We start from the raw sequence: 17,790 nt of genomic DNA on the forward strand, positions 1-17,790 counted from the left end.
TCTGATTCCGTTATTTATTCTGTGTGAAATGAATGAGTCTTTACGATGTCTGTGAAAAACTTATTAGACTGTTCGAGTTGAAAATAAGGGACAAAAACTCAGAAAATGACAGTGTAATTTTAATGTTGGTGGTCTAAAATTGATCTGCTAGTGAACGGAACAAAAAAAAAAGGTGTGTGTGTACAGTTGATTGTTATTATGACTTTGGTTATGGACAGACGTTTTGACTCGGCGCCACTCCCGTCAAGTTTTCACCCCGTGACAGCAGCTGCCGCGAACCTTAGTGTGTTCTCGCAGATGTGTGGGGTGCCGGGCCCTACAGGAGGGCCCCCTGGGACGGGACCTGCTGCAGGGAGTCCTCACCAGCTACTACCGTCGTTGGCTCCTCATCTGACAGCTTTTCAATACGCCCTGTTGCTCCAACACCGGTACCACAGATACGCTAGTAGTAATGGCTTCCACAAACCGCCGTGCGAGTACCTACCTCACCAACACCGACCGCAGCCCTTCGGCGAAGGCCTGTTCGCCCCCGGCGTGGGAGATGACGACACGGCACGGAGGAGTAACGCCATTAGAGATGCCGCCCCAAGGTCTGCCTCCGAGCGAAGAGATTCAGGTATGTCTTATAACAATGTTATATCTCAGGAATATGCCAGGTATATTTTACGAATAAATGAAGCAAGTGATTACTTGGGATACTCTTAGTTTTGTACAGTATTCAAACTAATGCCACTCAGGAGATATTCAAATAGATTAGGCTTTTCATGCGTATTATAATAATAAAATATTAAATAAAACTAAGTTTGAATTAGACGCTGGTTCAATCGCTGTGCAATGCAGATTGCAATCTGAAGAACACAATTTGTCAACATTAAATTTAGTTACAGCCTGTAATGATAAATACGGAATTGTGTAAATTAGCCTAAGGTGCTGTAAAATTCATCATAATGAGTTTATTTTCAGACGATTATGAAATAATATTCTGCGTAAGAATATTATATAGGCCCTATACCTTGACATAGATGACAGGTCTGGGAAAATGAATGTATTGGAAGAAGAAATAGTCTTTGCATCATCAGCATCAAATAGGTAATGTGGACAGCTTGAATGAAAAAATGTAGGGCCTAGGCCTGTTTGGATTTGTGAAGTTATTAAATTTGTCTTTAAATTACAAACTCACTGATGGAACTTCAAGAATCCAATCACATTTTCATTCACGCTATGCACTCGTATCCGTAGCTGAGAGCGACCTGAATTTGTGGGATATGCAATGACTATTTCACTTGCCGTCAACTGAATTGTGCAAGAAAGCTGCATCAGTAATTACTTAAATTAATGTTGCACAATTGGAAATAAACCCAGGATACTGAAATTCACAGTTTCTTGGTGAATATGATTTCACGAAACAGGCATTTTAGCTAAACTTTGTTTTTACAGTTTCAGAACAGTGTGTTCTTTAACATAATGTAGACTATATTCAATGAAACATAGTTCGTTTCTGAATATATTACTTCTCGCTGACACTAAACAGTTTGAAGACAGAAAACAGGCCGTAATAAGGACAATTCATCTTCGAAATCCCTGTCGTTGTTTTATTTTTGGGTTATTTATGGGATTTAGAACTGTAACATATAATCATCAGCCCAGAGTACCCTACTTAATGAGTATGTGCATTTTTGGTACCTAAGCTATCTTTCTGGTAGGCCTACTTAGTGAATTTCATTCTATTTATTGGGTGTAGCATTTAAAAAAGAAATAGATGAAATCTCAGTATTTGTCATTGGCTGAATAAGAGCTGTCTTAAACCTGACCGACGAGGGCTGCGAACCCCCTGGTCTTTCAAGTCCATGAATATCTGCTACGCCAGCTGTTAAGTTACATTAACTTGCTGAGCTATCTTGGTGGGCATCAATAGCCGGAAGATAGACAGGCTCTTTAGATTTCGCAGTTTCACTCAAATAAATTCAAGAGTTAAAATTTCATTCTATTACGTTGAACAGTTCATTAATACAAGGTTTCTTCTATTGGACATAAATTTACCTGTTACAATAAGTGAGATGATATCTGAAAATATTTAGGAGTATCATCCTAGACCCCACTGCCTGGTGTAAAGATACAGAACAGTGTGTAAAATTAATGAGAGAAAATCTAACGAAGCATATCGATGGGGATAAAATCAGTTGGCCTACGGCATAACATCTTGAAAACCTACTGAAATTACTGTTATTATAATGTGTTTGGTCATTTGCTCCACACACTTCTACGTGAATGACTACTTAATTTTCTGTGTACGTCAGTAGTATTCTAAGAAACGGTGATTGTCGTTATAGAAAGCCTCAGACATTAGTAAGGTCACTTTGAAAACGTTGTGGTTGAATTCTTTAGGAACAGTCAAATTTAGATTAACTGCTTAATTTTTCATAGCCTAAATCTAAATAGTGCGCCTTGTCTTCCCAGATCTATTGAAGAGCGTAATAGACTATGATTCGTTCACCTATGTATGTGCTGTCAAATTATTGCTCCCTTGGCTGTTTTTATCAACGAATATGATACAGCACAGTACTTTCAGAGATATTAATAGACAATTTTATCCTCTTCGTTGTAAGAGCTCAGTAAGGATCTAAAATTCTGATTAAAAACTTTTGAGCTTTTTACAACATTTTTGTTAAGCTATGTCGAAAGTAAAATTTTCGTTTGAAGCGTGTTCTGGTACCGCTTGCATTATAGGTAGTCCTGGTCGTGGTTTGAGAGACGTGCAGGTTAGACTGCATTTCATAATAATAATAATAATAATAATAATAATAATAATAATAATAATAATAATAATAATAATAATGTGACCTGCGTATTGAAGAAGAATACGGAACAATAGTGAATAAAAATGTCTTTGCTTGTCGTTGCTTTTAGAGCCTTATATGGCCATCGGTTCCTCGACCTGAAATCTCCTGAATTCGACGTAGAGGTTTATTAACTTTGCAGTGGACGTAGATTCACTCCAGGAGTTTAAATAATTTTAATTACAAGGATAGTAATTCATCAAATATCGGCCCAGAATGTCGAGTTTATTAAAATCTTAAGGACACAAAATATTAGGACTCTATGTAACAACTTCCGTTTTGGTTCGGCAGTGTCTCTTATCCTTATATCTTAAAAAATTAACAAGGGCCAGTGACAGTAAAGTTCATAAAATTACACATAAATCTTATTCTTTATAGGATTATACACTCCCGTTAATTTTACATTAATTTGTCTTAATCAAATGCCTAACTGACTAATATTTCCTTTATTTGAGGTTATTTGTAATATCATCTCAAGTATTTGTTAAAAACAAGAGATTTGAAGCCATTTTTTTTATAACTCTGGTCATTTCTATAGGATGAACTAAGGTACTGCAACAGATAGTTTTACGGGTATTAGCTCTCAGGTATAGCTTTCCTTATGCAATAAACTACATCCATTACGTTAATTCGGCTTGTTCATCATTAGTTACTCGTATATTTCGTTTGTTTTGGTTAATTGTCATGTCACCAAATTATATTTTACTTTTATGAATGTTTTTTAATAGGAAAGTTCATTGAATTTTGTAACAAATGATAGAGGTCTCTGCTAGTTACAATAAATTATTAGAAATATCCGGTTTTGAAAGAATGGTCAGGAAATATTTGTGTCTATAGCCTATAAAAACTACTCTCACTTTGCCTTGGTAATAAATTCTACACTAGGTAATGTTCAATAAAATGTTCGTCGCCATAAGACCTATCTGTGTCGGTGCGACGTAAAGCAAAATAGCAACAACAACAATAAAATGTAAAAAGAAATGATTTTCACTGTTAACTATTGATAGCAGTCAAAGAATTATTGAGCACTTGACACTTCTTCACTCCGAAAATATTGCGAGCATAATCAGATACAAAAGTGCAATAAAGTCACTATTGACCTTACTCTCATGAGAAAATAGATATTTTTCCCTCAACTATGACGAATGTTTTTATTTTGGTCGTAGTGAAGCAGAATTCGTTTACATTCCGTTGAAAACAAACAAATAACTAACTAACTAACTAACTAACTAACTAACTAACTAACTAACTAACTAACTAACTAACTAACTAACTGAATAAATAAATAAATAAATAAATAAATAAATAAATAAATAAATAAATAAATAAATAAATAAATAAATAAATAAATGTCTGCTCTACCAAGAACCTCAAATACAATAATGTTAATATAGCCTACAAGTGTAGTGAAAAACTTATGATTTAAAATTTCTAGCTGCACTGCTGCAATGCTGTTAAAATAACTTATGTAATAGCTATGTTACTTACATTTTTTGCACTTAGACTGAAACTTCGTAAGAATTAAGCAGTAAGCTTTCTTACAAACGAAAAATATAATTTTCAGTAACAGGAATATCTTGTGGTATTGCCTGTACGAATAATTCTCACGTAGTCATACTGATTACAAAGATCAATTCTAATAGAGCGAATATCCGCATAGCAATGTGTTAGTGCGCTTCTCTTACCGTCCATAGTTTAGCGATCACTCCTCACTACATTTGCATCATACAGTCCCATTACACTATCTGAAGTGAACAGTACTGTACTTGACTACAACGAAGCTACATCTCTCAAAGTCATCATACAGACTTTGAACACCTGTGTTAATACAGTGAAAATACCCTCACAGCTATGCAGGCGTGTCAATATTTCTAAACATAGTTATAATATCGTCGAAGGGTATTCAAGGATTTCGACAATCACAAAGTGTGTTATTTACTCTGCCTTTCAAAACCCAACTACCTCTGCTGAGTTTTAGCCCGTGGACTTACCATTCAAAGGCCGACAATCTACCGCTGACCCACAGAGAGACCTAACAAGGCACTTGTAGTCTGAGTGAACTATAGGGCTATCTGAATCTTCAGAAAAGAATGTTGCGATTCTAGTTACTTTGTCTTCCTGATGGGTAATGGAACCCACGTACTTCCAGAGGAAGTGAAGACGTCTTACCTGCTTTAGTCAAGTACTTCTATGTATAATACATAGGTAGCTATATTAATAAACCTCTATGTCAATTTCAGGAGATTTCAGATCGAAGAGCCGATGGCAAAATAAGGCGCTAAAAGCAACGACAAGCAACGATCTTCATTTTTATCGCCATCATTATTATTCAATATTCTTCTTCAATACGCAGGTCACATTATTATTATTATTATTATTATTATTATTATTATTATTATTATTATTATTATTATTTCTTAAATTGGCGTAAACTCGGAGGTCTACACTATAAAATTATATAGCCATAGATTTTGATAATGTGGGAAATGTGAATTCAACTGCTCAGGTCGCACACAAATCTCCTCTCTGGAAATCGACAGATAGGCTACTAGCAGGCTAAAATCACAGTTCTTAAGGTTTTTACCTCTGTTTCGCTTATCCTCTACAGTTCAGTTTAAGATAACCTCTTCTAATCTGTCAGCACCACACGATAGCGTCATTTAACACGATTTAACACCCTCACCTAGTGACGTCTATGGACCTTGCCATCATGTGCTGCTGGTGGTAGTGAATTTTGCTTTAAGGAGCTTAAACTGAGATTATCTACGACGGCGTCCTCTCTTTGTAAAAAAAACCTATTTTTAAGCGGCTGTCAAATATCAGTAGCCTATCAGATTTCGTTTTAATGATTTAAAGATGGGCCCTTTAAGAGGCGTAGAACTAAACGAGGCCACGTGACTAGTTGTAAACAGAGGATTGTGGAGGGGCTTAGTTAATTCACCGGGACCTGCAGACTGCTGAAAGGCGTAACAATCTATAATAAAGGTTTTGCTGGTCTTTACGCCGCAAAGCCTCAGACAGGTCTTATGGCGAGGACAGGGAAGAAAGCGACCGTGGTTTTGATTGAAGTATTCGCTTGGGGCGAAAACCCGAAAACTACGGAAAACCATCTTCAGGGATGAGGGCAGTAGGGTTCGAACCCAGCACCTTCCGAATGCAAGATAACAGCTACACGGCCTGAGCAGCGCCGCCACCTCGCTCCGTAAATTAAGATACAGTATGTAGGCGATGAATGTATGAAGCCTATGTGTATAGCCTATGTGTATGCATCGCTACATTATTCATTTCCAGACACAAAAGGAATCGGATGAAAATTGCTAAATCCCGAGTAAGCCTACCAACACGACCAAAAGGAAGGAACACATTATCAGTAGGAAAATAAACAACTTTTCCCTTTCCATCAATGGCTACTCATTTCAGATGCCCACCAGCTATAAGACAGAGCCTGCAACGTTGCTAGGTAACATTGTCTGGCCATCCATCCATAGCCTACTTTACATCACAGCCTGCACGGTTGCTATGGTTACACTGCCGTCACCCATTTTGTGACGCTAACTTCCATAACGCAAATGTTCAGATGGTTCCCAGCTACAAGACATATTTATGTTAATAAAATGAGAGCTCCACAATTTATCTAGGGAGAATCTGGAGCTGGATTTGTACTTACTTTAACCAACTAATGAATAACTATAACATTCAGTAAGTAGGCCTAAGTAAGAATAATACAAGAGCATAAATACACTGTTGAAAAACGAAATTTAATCACGGTTTTAAATGATCCTAACGATATTGTACGAATGCATATTGGGATACGGATTGGACTACTAAAGCAATAACATATCCTCTTAACTAAAGAAGGTTCCACTGTCATCCGGATGTTTTGAAGATGTCAGCGTCGGTTGAAAGGTACAAGTGCCTCAATTCAAAGGGTTTGCGAAGGTTGGTCTGTGTGGAATGTAGTTGTTACAAGTCATTGCTGATGGTCCAAATCGAGGTAGACAGCGAGCGAATGAAGCCACTCATGCACAAACACTGCCTCAAGGACCACTCGCCGAGGTACAATCAACCGCACACAAATTGGCCGGGAAATAATTCTTTAATTTTATATATTTTCAAAACATGAGGAGAGCTGGTGGCCGAAGAGATGATACTTGGAATCCCTGCAGATATGTTTAGAATATTCTATTTCAAACAAGTTGATTTTGAAAGCAAGTCGTCTTCTGCGACAGTCAAATTTTGTGCGGTTAAGTGGACGTAGCCAGAATGCTAAGAGTTACTCAAAATACGTTTTTTTATATGTGGAAAAATTTACAGGAGACTGGAAGTGTTGCCCGGAACGCTGGCACGGGCCACTAAATGAAAACAACACCAGGGCAGGATCGTTTTGTGCACAACAAGCTCTTCAAAATCGACAAGTTACAGCACGGTTGCTACAGCTGCGCGTACAACAGGCTTCTGGAGTACGAGTTAGTAACCAGTCAGAAACAGGCTTCGAGAGGTCAACGTAAGATCTCGATGACCCTCTCGAGTACCTTCAATAGACATACGACATCGTGGCAAGCGACTGCAGTTTGCTAAGGATCATCTGCACTGACGAGACACTGGCGTCCTATGCTGTTCTCGGATGAATCCCGTTTCGCGTTACACCGTTCATATGGTTGCCTGCGAGTCTATAAAAAACGCGGGGAGCTATATCATTCTTCATCTCATCGATCTACCGTTGTTTATGGAGGTGGATTTGTTATGATGTGGGCAAGTCACGAAAACAGATTTCCTGATCATTCGTTATGGATCCTTAACTAATTGATGGTTACAATGATGAGATCTTAGTGCCACATGTGACTCCTTACATGAGTCATCTTGGAGAAGACGCAGTATTTGTGCATAATAATACCAGAGCGCATGTGCCCACATCGTTCGGTGATTCCTGCATGAGCACCACGTGGCCATCCAGAAGTCTTGACTCCAGCCCGATCGAACAAGTCTGGGATCAGCTAGAGCAACGCATCCGAGCGAGAAATCAATTACCCCAAACACTACAAGCCCTTGAAGACATCCGTTTCGAAGAGTGGGGACGTCAGCTTCAACTGATCCTGCGGTGCCTTGTCAGAAGGTGTTGGGAAGCTGTTATCCATGCGAGGGCTGGCAATACTCCTTAGCAAGGCATTTAATTACCATGTAGCCATTCTGATGAGGTGTTGTATTTTGTGTCCAAAGACTGCATTTCTCAATAGTAACAAAGAGGGAGAATTGTTTTCATTTCGGTATGTATGCGTATCATGAAGGTATGAACATATAGAAACGTGACCAAATTCCTTTATTTTTGAGCAGTGCACGAAGTAATTAAATATATAGGTATTCATAACTTACAGGCCTATAGAGAACAACTCTTTTAGCACGGATATATAGTCTTATTTTTGCACTTAAAGTATTTGTACCGTAGTCTCCCAATACGACGACTTAATCATATACTATAAGAGTTATGTCCTGGTCAAATGTATTGTTGAAGATGTTTCAATGCGTTATTTTGATGAATTTATTTATGTGAACGAAGGTATGATGGAATGAAAGTGATAACGACAACGATAAAATTGTGGTGGTACACATCTGTTGATTGGTTGAGGTTCTTGATGTTCTTACACCAGATCGGTCATTGGAACCATGAGCTAACAACTCATGGAGATATTTATTTACTGACACATAGATATTTATTTGCACTTTGTCAATGAAATGAAATGAAATGGCGTATGGCGTTTAGTGTCCGGAGATCCCAGGACGGGTTCAGTTCACCAGATGCAGGTCTATTGATTTGACTCCCGTAGGCGACCTGCGCGTCGTGATGACGATGAAATGAGGATGAAGACAACACATACACCCAGCCCCCTTGCCAGGGAAATTAACAAATGATGATTAAAATTCCCGACCCTGCCGAGAATCGAAAGCGGGGCGCCTGTGACCAAAGGCCAGCACGCTAACCATTTAGCCATGGAGCCGGACCACTTTGTCAATGAAAGGGTGAAAGTTTTTGCTTTGAGAACAGGTTTAACAAATGACACTCACTGCAAAATGTACTCACATTATTTTTCAATTTCTTACCATAGCACATCTATATACATTATTGGCAACACGTGTATTGGACAAATGCGTATTAAAGAGTAAGACAAGATATGTTTTGTTACGGAAGACCATACCACGGTACAAGGTTTACAAAGTTTGACACTAATTTTCCGCCCTATAATCCGACCAAATTGATGTCTGTAAGTGTAGTGACATAACATCTATCTTACATTATGATAAATAAATAAATAAATAAATAAATAAATAAATAAATAAATAAATAAATAAATAAATAAATAAATAAAAAATAAATAAATAAATAAATAAATAAATAAATAAATAAATAATTCTGTCTGATAATTGGCCTTGTAAGTTCAGTGTCATGTATTGTTTCTCTTCCCAGTTCTATCTCATGTTCATTTTGAAGTCCGGCTTCTTAGCTGAGTGGTCAACATTACGACTTTTGTTTCAAAGGGTCCCAGCACCTCTTCATATGCACACAACCCGTCACACTGCCAACCACCACAGACACACGAAGTAGTGAATGTATCCCTCCACGTAGGATGGGTACCAGGATAGGTACCCAGCCGTAAAATTGGGCCAAATACACGTGTAGTACTGGTTACAAATAACTGGGAGAAGTATGGGAAGAAGTGTTAGTAGTGCTGATAAACGTTGAAGCTCATAAGAAAACTCGTACTGACAAAATTTCTGACACCTTACTGACATAAAAGAAGCTGTTACTAATAGCTGAGGCTTTAAAATTAAATAATTAATACACGTATCTATCAATATAAGTTATCCTAAAATTTGCTTTGCGCGGCACCAACACAGATTTGTCTTATGGCGACGATGGGGTAGGAATGGACTATGACTGGGAAGGAAGCGACCGTGGCCTTAATTAAGGGACAGCCAGGTGTGAAAACGGGAAAATACAGAAAAACGTCTTCATGGCCGCCGACAGTTGGGTTCGAACCTACTATCTTCCTAATGCAAGCTGATAGCTACGTGACCCAAACCGCGCAGCCACTTGCTTGGTTAAAATAGTTAATAATAATTAACGTATGTTAACAAACAGTCGTCATTCATATTAATTAAAAAATATCACATGTTTACAGGTGACTACACGGAATACGGAACAAGTAAAACGACATTGAATTTCAGTCGTATTCGTACAGAAGACCAACGGCCGTAGCCGTGTTGAAACACTGGATCCCGTGAGATCTCCGAAGTTAAGCAACATTGGGCGTGGTCAAGATTTGGATGGGTTGCCACGCGCTGTTGGTGGTGGGGTAAAGGAATGGAGGAGCTGAAAGGAACAGGCCACCCTACCGCACGTAAACTCCGGCTCAAGCACACCTCTGCGGAGGTTCGGACCTGCCTTCGGGCAGAATATATACCTTACCGTACAGAAGAACATGTGTTGAATACACCCGGTCTACAAACATGATATTTTCAAATTTTAAAATTGCACCCATGTGGTTTGAATAAGTTACGACGTAAAACTAGAGGACCCGAAGCTATTGGCATAGTGACGTAAAGCTACAAGCTTACTTACTCGCTTGCCTGTTTTGAACACGAATGTAGGTGTGCTGGTCCAACTAAGAACACAAAATATTCAGACTCCATTTTCGATTCACGTTGTTAAGTTGTTCAGATGGTAAAAAAGAGGTGTGTGGAATGCCGCAGGAGAGAGGGCATGAAATTATAACTTACATTATTGTAAGCAAGATAATGTCTTGATCTGCTCCTTGAATTATGAGCCTCAGGCAAATGAATTCTAAATAGATTTAAATAACGGTTACGTATCTATTGAAATTCATTTTTTGTGCCTTTCTTACTTGTTGTTTACCTGCTCGCATACGACTTAGAACAATATGGATTTAACTGAAGAAATGTGCGGCGAACATTACTCCTATATCTTCGAGTTCAAATAACTGCAATGGAATGTTTCAAGGAAGTTATTTAAGCAGTAAAATTCAACATGTTACTGTTTACTTCATACTTTCAATGAAATATCAAAATGATGTATCGGAAAAGTGGAGACTATTTTATATAATTATTAACACTTTTTTCAAAATCTTCTTTTGCACACGAGAATCGCTACACTCGTGTTCAGGTAGCCAGATTTCTCTCTTTTGTCCATCCGCTGTTCCGTTTTGGTTCTTTGTAGAAACCCTTGAAGTTTTCTGTACTTTGCTTAGTTTGAAATATCTTCCATAGCCCAATCCTCTCGAGCTCCTCCTTGACGTACTTCTACAACTTATCCGAAACGTTCAGACGATTTCTAATATCAGAGTTTTGTCAATTGTAAACAATGTCCGTAAATAAGTTGGTTTCAATATCCACTCCAAGAGCTGTTCGTTTTCACGACAGGGTAACCTGTATTGCCCATTTACAATCTTTGTACTCATTAATTTACTCTCGAACGTTTTGACCTTTTAATTTTGCCTTTCCAGCTATTTGCAGCCATTCATTTGTGTACAGACACTCAGCTTTAATCTCTGTGTTTCAACAATTTGCTTTACGTCGCACCGACACCGATAGGTCTTGTGGCGACGATGGGATAGGAGAGGGCTAGGAGTGGGAAGGAAGCAGCCGTGGCATTAATTAAGGTACAGCCCCAGCATTTTCCTGGTGTAAAAATGGGAAACCAAGGGAAACAACTGTCAGGGCTCCCGACAGTGGGGTTCGAACCCACTATCTCCCGAATGGAAGCTTACAGCTGCGCGCCCCTGACTGCACATCCAATTCGCTCGGTCACTGTATTTCAATGTACATTTTGCTAGTCTTGAGTTCGACTCTTTCTTGTGCAAGGAATCAAAATGTTATTGATGAAATTACTACAGAATACTGAATTTGACATTTCAATATTCTAGGATTCTAGCAGGGCTGAGTGGCTCAGACGGTTGGGGCGCTGGCCTTTTGAGCCCAACTTGGCAGGTTCGATCCTGGTTCAGTCCGGTGGTATTTCAAGGTGCTCAAATACGTCAGCCTCGTGTCGGTAGATTTACTGGTACGTAAAAGAACTCCTGCGGGACTAAATTCCGGCACCTCGGCGCCTCCGAAAATCGTAATCTAAATTTAGTTAGTGGTAAAACAATTATTATTATTATTATTATTATTATTATTATTATTATTATTATTATTATTATTATTATTATTATTATTATTATTATTAGGCCTATTATTATTATTTCTAGGATTCTATTTTGATCAATTTAAAATAATGAACATGATATATGGTTTGTTGAGCACCAGAGAAGAAGGAGTATAGAGAGACAGGAGAATAATTTGGGACATTACATATATTTAATTTTATCACCTGGCAGAGCAATGTAGTACGTCAAAATTGATGCTCAGGCAGCCCGGATGCCGTCAAATTGAAATGCCTGCATCTGAGGTCATGCGATTCTTCTTCTTCTTCTTCTTCTTCATATTTTGTTCTATTTTCAGTATAGTATTGGGTTTTTTTATCGTTTCACTTTCTTAGTGACTCGAGAAATGAGTTTACCTAAGTTAACGTAACATTTATATAATTATAAAATGTTATTATTGTAAATATAAAAGGAAACTCAAATATAGTGAAATGTATTTTTAATGTTTTCTATTCTTATGAGTACAGGTCTTTTTGGTGATCGGTCTCACATGAACTAATGTGTGTCTATATGAATTTTCTGGTACCTATGTTAGTTTCGTACTACACTAGTGTGTGGAATTAATGATATGATAAAGGTGTCTCGGCATTTCGAAATAAGGTATAATACGATCACAAATTTTTCTTGGATTTAATATGAAAATACCTATTACAAAAGATAAGTCGCGTTATTCGAACCTCGTAGGGTCTATCTCTGAACGATACCACTCCTGTAACGGATCGTAGTTTTACACGTTCAGCTTCAAAGGTGGATTAAGTTTACCTGCAACTACTGGTAACTTAATACATATAGTGTACGACTTAATATAATTTTGATCACTCCACCACTCCTACTCCTTTCTTGTCCCACCGTCGCTACTGTATAAGACCCATCTGTGTCGGTGTGACGTAAGTAAAGCAAATTGTAAGAAATAAAACAATTATTCAGAATTTATGTAACAATCCACACATATTTTCATGTAGGCTTATAGCTACTACTTCGCTATAAATAATTAGTTAGCAAATATTTTCGCTGCGATAACAATGGACGTGAATGTTTTATAATAGAAATGATCATTTCTGTAAGGAACTAATTCACCTTCATCCCGCATTGTTTTAAGATGTCTCACATACTGTTCGTCTAAGAAGACACTGGTATACTGAATTTCGCCCTGAAGCAGAGTTCTTTACCGTACAAGTAAATGTACTGATGGGAGCCTCTAGCGTTCAAGCAATATTAAATGGCAAAGGCATTGGGATTTGACCCCACAGCCCTGCAGACAGAAACTAAGCACCTAAAGAACTACGCTGTACAACCATTCCCTTTTACATATTGGTTTCATTAATATTAGATTATGGTTTACTTCGAAATATGGTTCTTATAAAAAAATGTTACGATTATAGGCTATACTGTACAAGGTAAAAATGCATTTTTTAAAATGTTTCCATGTTCCCTTCTCTTTAACTCACTAATGGTTCCTTCTTTAACAGACCTTAATTTAGCGAGTGTTTCTCGTTGCACGATTGGACCCTACACATTCTCATCTTCTTGCTTTTTCCGACTATTAGATCAGTATTTTCTATTCGTTGGACTACCTCGTGGATAGCAGTACCAAGTCCAGTCGCATTCGTTCCCCCCCCCCCCCAAGAAAGTAATACTGTTATTGTTTTTACGCCCCACTTACTACTTTTCACGGTATTTGGAGACGCCGAGGTACCGGAATTTTGTCCCGCAGAAGATTTTTTACGTCCCATTAAACCTACCGACATGAGGCTGACGTATTTGATCACCTTCAAATACCACCGACTGAGCCAGGATCGAACCTGCAATGTTGGAGTCAGAAGGCCAGCGCCTCAATCGTCTGAGACACTCAGCCCGGCACTCCAGAAAGTGCAATCTCATTTCTAAATCTCTCAACTTCCTAACGCTGAATCGAACCCACGTATTTTACAACGTCGACTAGGCAGACACTGTGAGACTGATGCAAGAACTCAAACAAATCTGTGTAAGCATTAGAGAGGAAAACATTTTTTGAGCAATAATCTGCACACTATGAGCGGGTGAAGGCTCTTCCTTACGATTCTCTTGAGAGCCAAGCTGCTTACGATCTTTCCACTTGGTGTTCGCTAACAACCATTCAAGAAGTGATAAAAATGAATATATTCCGTATGAAAGGTGCGATACATAGTACTGTGGACTACACACTCACTTTCATTGACTTTGAACAAGTTTGAACAGTAGAACGTTTTAACGAAGGACGGCATCGTTTTATTTGCGAAGAAATTTAGGCTATTAATTCGTCAGGTCGTGCCTGCGACACATCACATAATTATATGGTTTACTATTCGCCGATATCAGTCGTTCAGTCACTTAGCTTTTATCTTTCTATCCCCAATATAGCAAGTTCGATCCTGGGTGACGTCAGAGGCATACGAGTGTACGTTAAAGAACACCTATTGGACAATATATCAGCTCCTGATGTCCAGTACAATTTATAGCAAATGAATTAACATTAAACATATAATATCAATAAAATGTATTATTATTATTATTATTATTATTATTACTATTATTATTATTATATTTCCTGGGCATTTCCTAATTATATGGGGCCAATACTAATGTGGGTTAAGCCGAGTTTAAAGACCGGATGCCCTTCCTGACGTGAGTCGTATGCAGATGGATGTATAGGCCTACGCTATTGCGTATTTCTGTGGTGGTTGGCAGTGTGTGATGTGTTATATGTAAACGAAGGTATTTATTACGGCGATCACAAACATCCATCCCTCGAGCTACAGGAATTAACCAAGGTGGCTAAAATTCCTGGTCTGTTCGAGAATCGAACTCGGGCCTTCTGTTTGAACCGAAGACCACCACGCTGACCATTCGGCCAGGAGATGGACTATTATTATTATTATTATTATTATTATTATTATTATTATTATTATTATTATTATTATTATTATTATTCACTAATCGTCTAACTAGGGACCACGGAAAGTTTCATTATATTTTCTGGCGTATATTCAGTTTTCGTTTCATCCAATAGGTTTTCATTAGCTCGCTGTGTTGATCACGGCGTTCAACCGGCCGCTTGTCCATTTCTTATCTCGGAAAATCCTAAAATTCACGATGCTTGTTCTACTAAGGTCTCATTAGTGCGTGTCTTCTGATTGTTGACCCATTTCCTCGAGGTCTTACTTGACGTTAAGGTACCAGGAAATTGTTGATTTTGGTTTGGAGTCAAAATTGTTAAACATACATTTTGTCCATCGAGAGTCGTCCATCCATCGAAGGTGACCGTAGAAGTGAGCCCTGCATTTGCGCATTGTGTCCGTGATCTTCTCTGTGTTAGAGTAGATTTCTTGTCTGGATTTTCTTATGTACATCCCGTTTTTGTAGTTTGGGCCAAGTAGAGAATCTGCGAGAGGATAAGACAATCTGTTGCATAGAGAGATACCGGCTTGACGACAATGTTGTAATTATGAATTTTGGTATTTATAGAAAAGCCCCTTTTGTTATATTAGTTCTGGGTGGTTTGGAAAGCTAACGCCATTTTTTGTTTGTTATGGTCACTAAGGCCTAGGTATCTAGTCCGTTTGATTGGAAAATTTATGCACATCTTAAATGATCCATATTTGGTGTTTAGTTGGGTCATGTTGTCTGTCTTTGATGTTTGACATTACTTCCGTCCTTTCAAATGATATCCGCAAACCTGTTTGTTTTGCTGCTTGTTTCAGCTCGTTCATTTCTTCTGTCGCAATTTCAAAATTCTCAGTCATTATTGTTATAGGCCTATCATCCACATTATTATTATTATTATTATTATTATTATTATTATTATTAATTAATTAATTTATTTAATTGTGATGGCTTCGAAGTTGTCTTATTAAGTAATCATTTAAAATGTTCATGCATTAAAGTTAATATCTGGATGCAACTTCGTTTAAATATACTCGTATTTGGTTTAGATATAGGCCTAGCTGCCGAAATGTATTTCCTCTGAAAACAATAATCACCACCATTCACCAGTTGATTTATGTACGAAAAATAAGGAAACAAATAGGTTTGTAGTTTTATAGGACTGTTCATATCATAATCATAACCAGTTTTTCCAGGAATTCGAACCAGAGGCATGTGGATTTTCGTTTCGAAAATTATATATGTATTGGCAAAATTTCAAACCTTGACCTTTTTCCTAAATTTCACTGAAATGATACTTGGTAGCCGCGATCCTTCTTCTACTATAGGAATTTTTTTTGACATGACGGATTCATACAGTTTCTTCTACGTTCCGTCCACCTCCTGCAGTCCACAGAATCTTAGATTGCTCCAGAATTGCTTGTGTTCCAAAACGTAAATACGCCAGTCTTGCTGAAATCTCCGCACCAATCGTTGTCTTTGAGAAAAATAAAGACTTCTTCCTGTTAGTATGAGTCAGTTTCAGAAGGTTCGATATTTAGGGTCTGTCCAGGTGTTTCGTACACGCGGGCGTGGTCACAACTAGGCTCTAAGCGTTCTTCAACCATGCAGGAAATGATCCGTCACAGAACTTCCTCCAGTACTGATTTAAGAGCAGGCTCAGTCGAGCTTGAGAGCATGGATAGCTATTGCCACAAGTCTTCTCCAAGAGCATCTTGTTTGCTACGTCTGAATAAAATCAGTTTAACGCCCAGTTTTACTTTATTTATAAGTAGATGGCACAACTGTTAACATTTCATGTAGCCTACCACAAATTAATCAACTGTTTCAAAGCAAAGGACTTCAGCAGTTTGAGCCAAAGGGAACTGGTAATGGCATACCTATTTTTAGATCAATATAGAGAACATTACCAGGGGCCTGATGTTTTAAATAAAATCTTCTTTTATCCTTTTTTTAAGTCTAATTAAAACAATGCAATTGGTTTTTAGTTTCCTTATCTAACTGAGATTCTAACTTTCTGTCACAATTTAAAATAAGTTACATTTCCTTATACCTGGCTCAGTTATTTGTAGTAGTAAGTCAAATGCATGATCATTGCAATAGGTTTGAAAAGCCACATGATCCTCAATATAAATAAATAAATAAATAAATAAATAAATAAATAAATAAATAAATAAATAAATAAATAAATAAATAAATAAATAAATAAATAAATAAAACGGTCAGCACAGATCTGTATTTGAGGCTGTCGCCCGGGTGGTAGCTTCCCTATCACGAGTCTTTTCTTAAATGATTTCAAACAAGTTGTTAAATTTATTCCAGTCCCTAATTTCTCTTCCTATAAACGAACACTCTACCCAATTTTTCCTGTTGAATTCCAACTTTATCTTCATCTTCCTACTTTTAAAATATTCATTCAAGCTTATTCGTCTACTAATGTCCATTCCACGCCATCTCGCCACTGACAGGTCGGAACACACGACCTCCTCGAACAGCTCATCTCCTTTCTCCCACATCTCCCCAGCCCAAATTTTTCATAACACTAAGTTACTCTTTCGTCTCCCACATCTCCCCAGCCCAAATTTTTCATAACACTAAGTTACTCTTTCGTCGTAAATCATCCAGAACACACCATTCTGCTTTCCTTTGGATCTCTTCCAGTTTTCGAATGAATAAATTCTGGTTAGGGGGCCCATAAATTGAAAACAAACAGTAATATGCTATACGTTCTTTCCTGCATGTAGACCTACCTCTCGACAATACTCGAATAATGATCTAAAATTATAGGAAAACTATTTAGAAATGTCAGAACATCGGATAGGAAAGGTAGGGAGGAA

At 37.8% G+C, this 17,790-nt stretch overlaps 1 protein-coding gene across 1 annotated transcript in view; it reads left to right on the forward strand.

Annotated features, from left to right (window-relative positions):
• The first annotated feature begins 297 nt into the window (after nucleotides 1-297).
• The window catches only part of LOC136875901 (homeobox protein unc-4 homolog), an 80,817-nt gene continuing 63,324 nt past the window's right edge, over nucleotides 298-17,790 (forward strand). The window contains exon 1 of the mRNA XM_068228246.1: nucleotides 298-616. Within this exon, the coding sequence (XP_068084347.1) occupies nucleotides 298-616 (319 nt within the window). The remainder of the gene's footprint in view (nucleotides 617-17,790) is intronic.

Source organism: Anabrus simplex, chromosome 6 (genome assembly GCF_040414725.1).
Source record: "Anabrus simplex isolate iqAnaSimp1 chromosome 6, ASM4041472v1, whole genome shotgun sequence".
Classification (NCBI taxonomy): domain Eukaryota; kingdom Metazoa; phylum Arthropoda; class Insecta; order Orthoptera; family Tettigoniidae; genus Anabrus; species Anabrus simplex.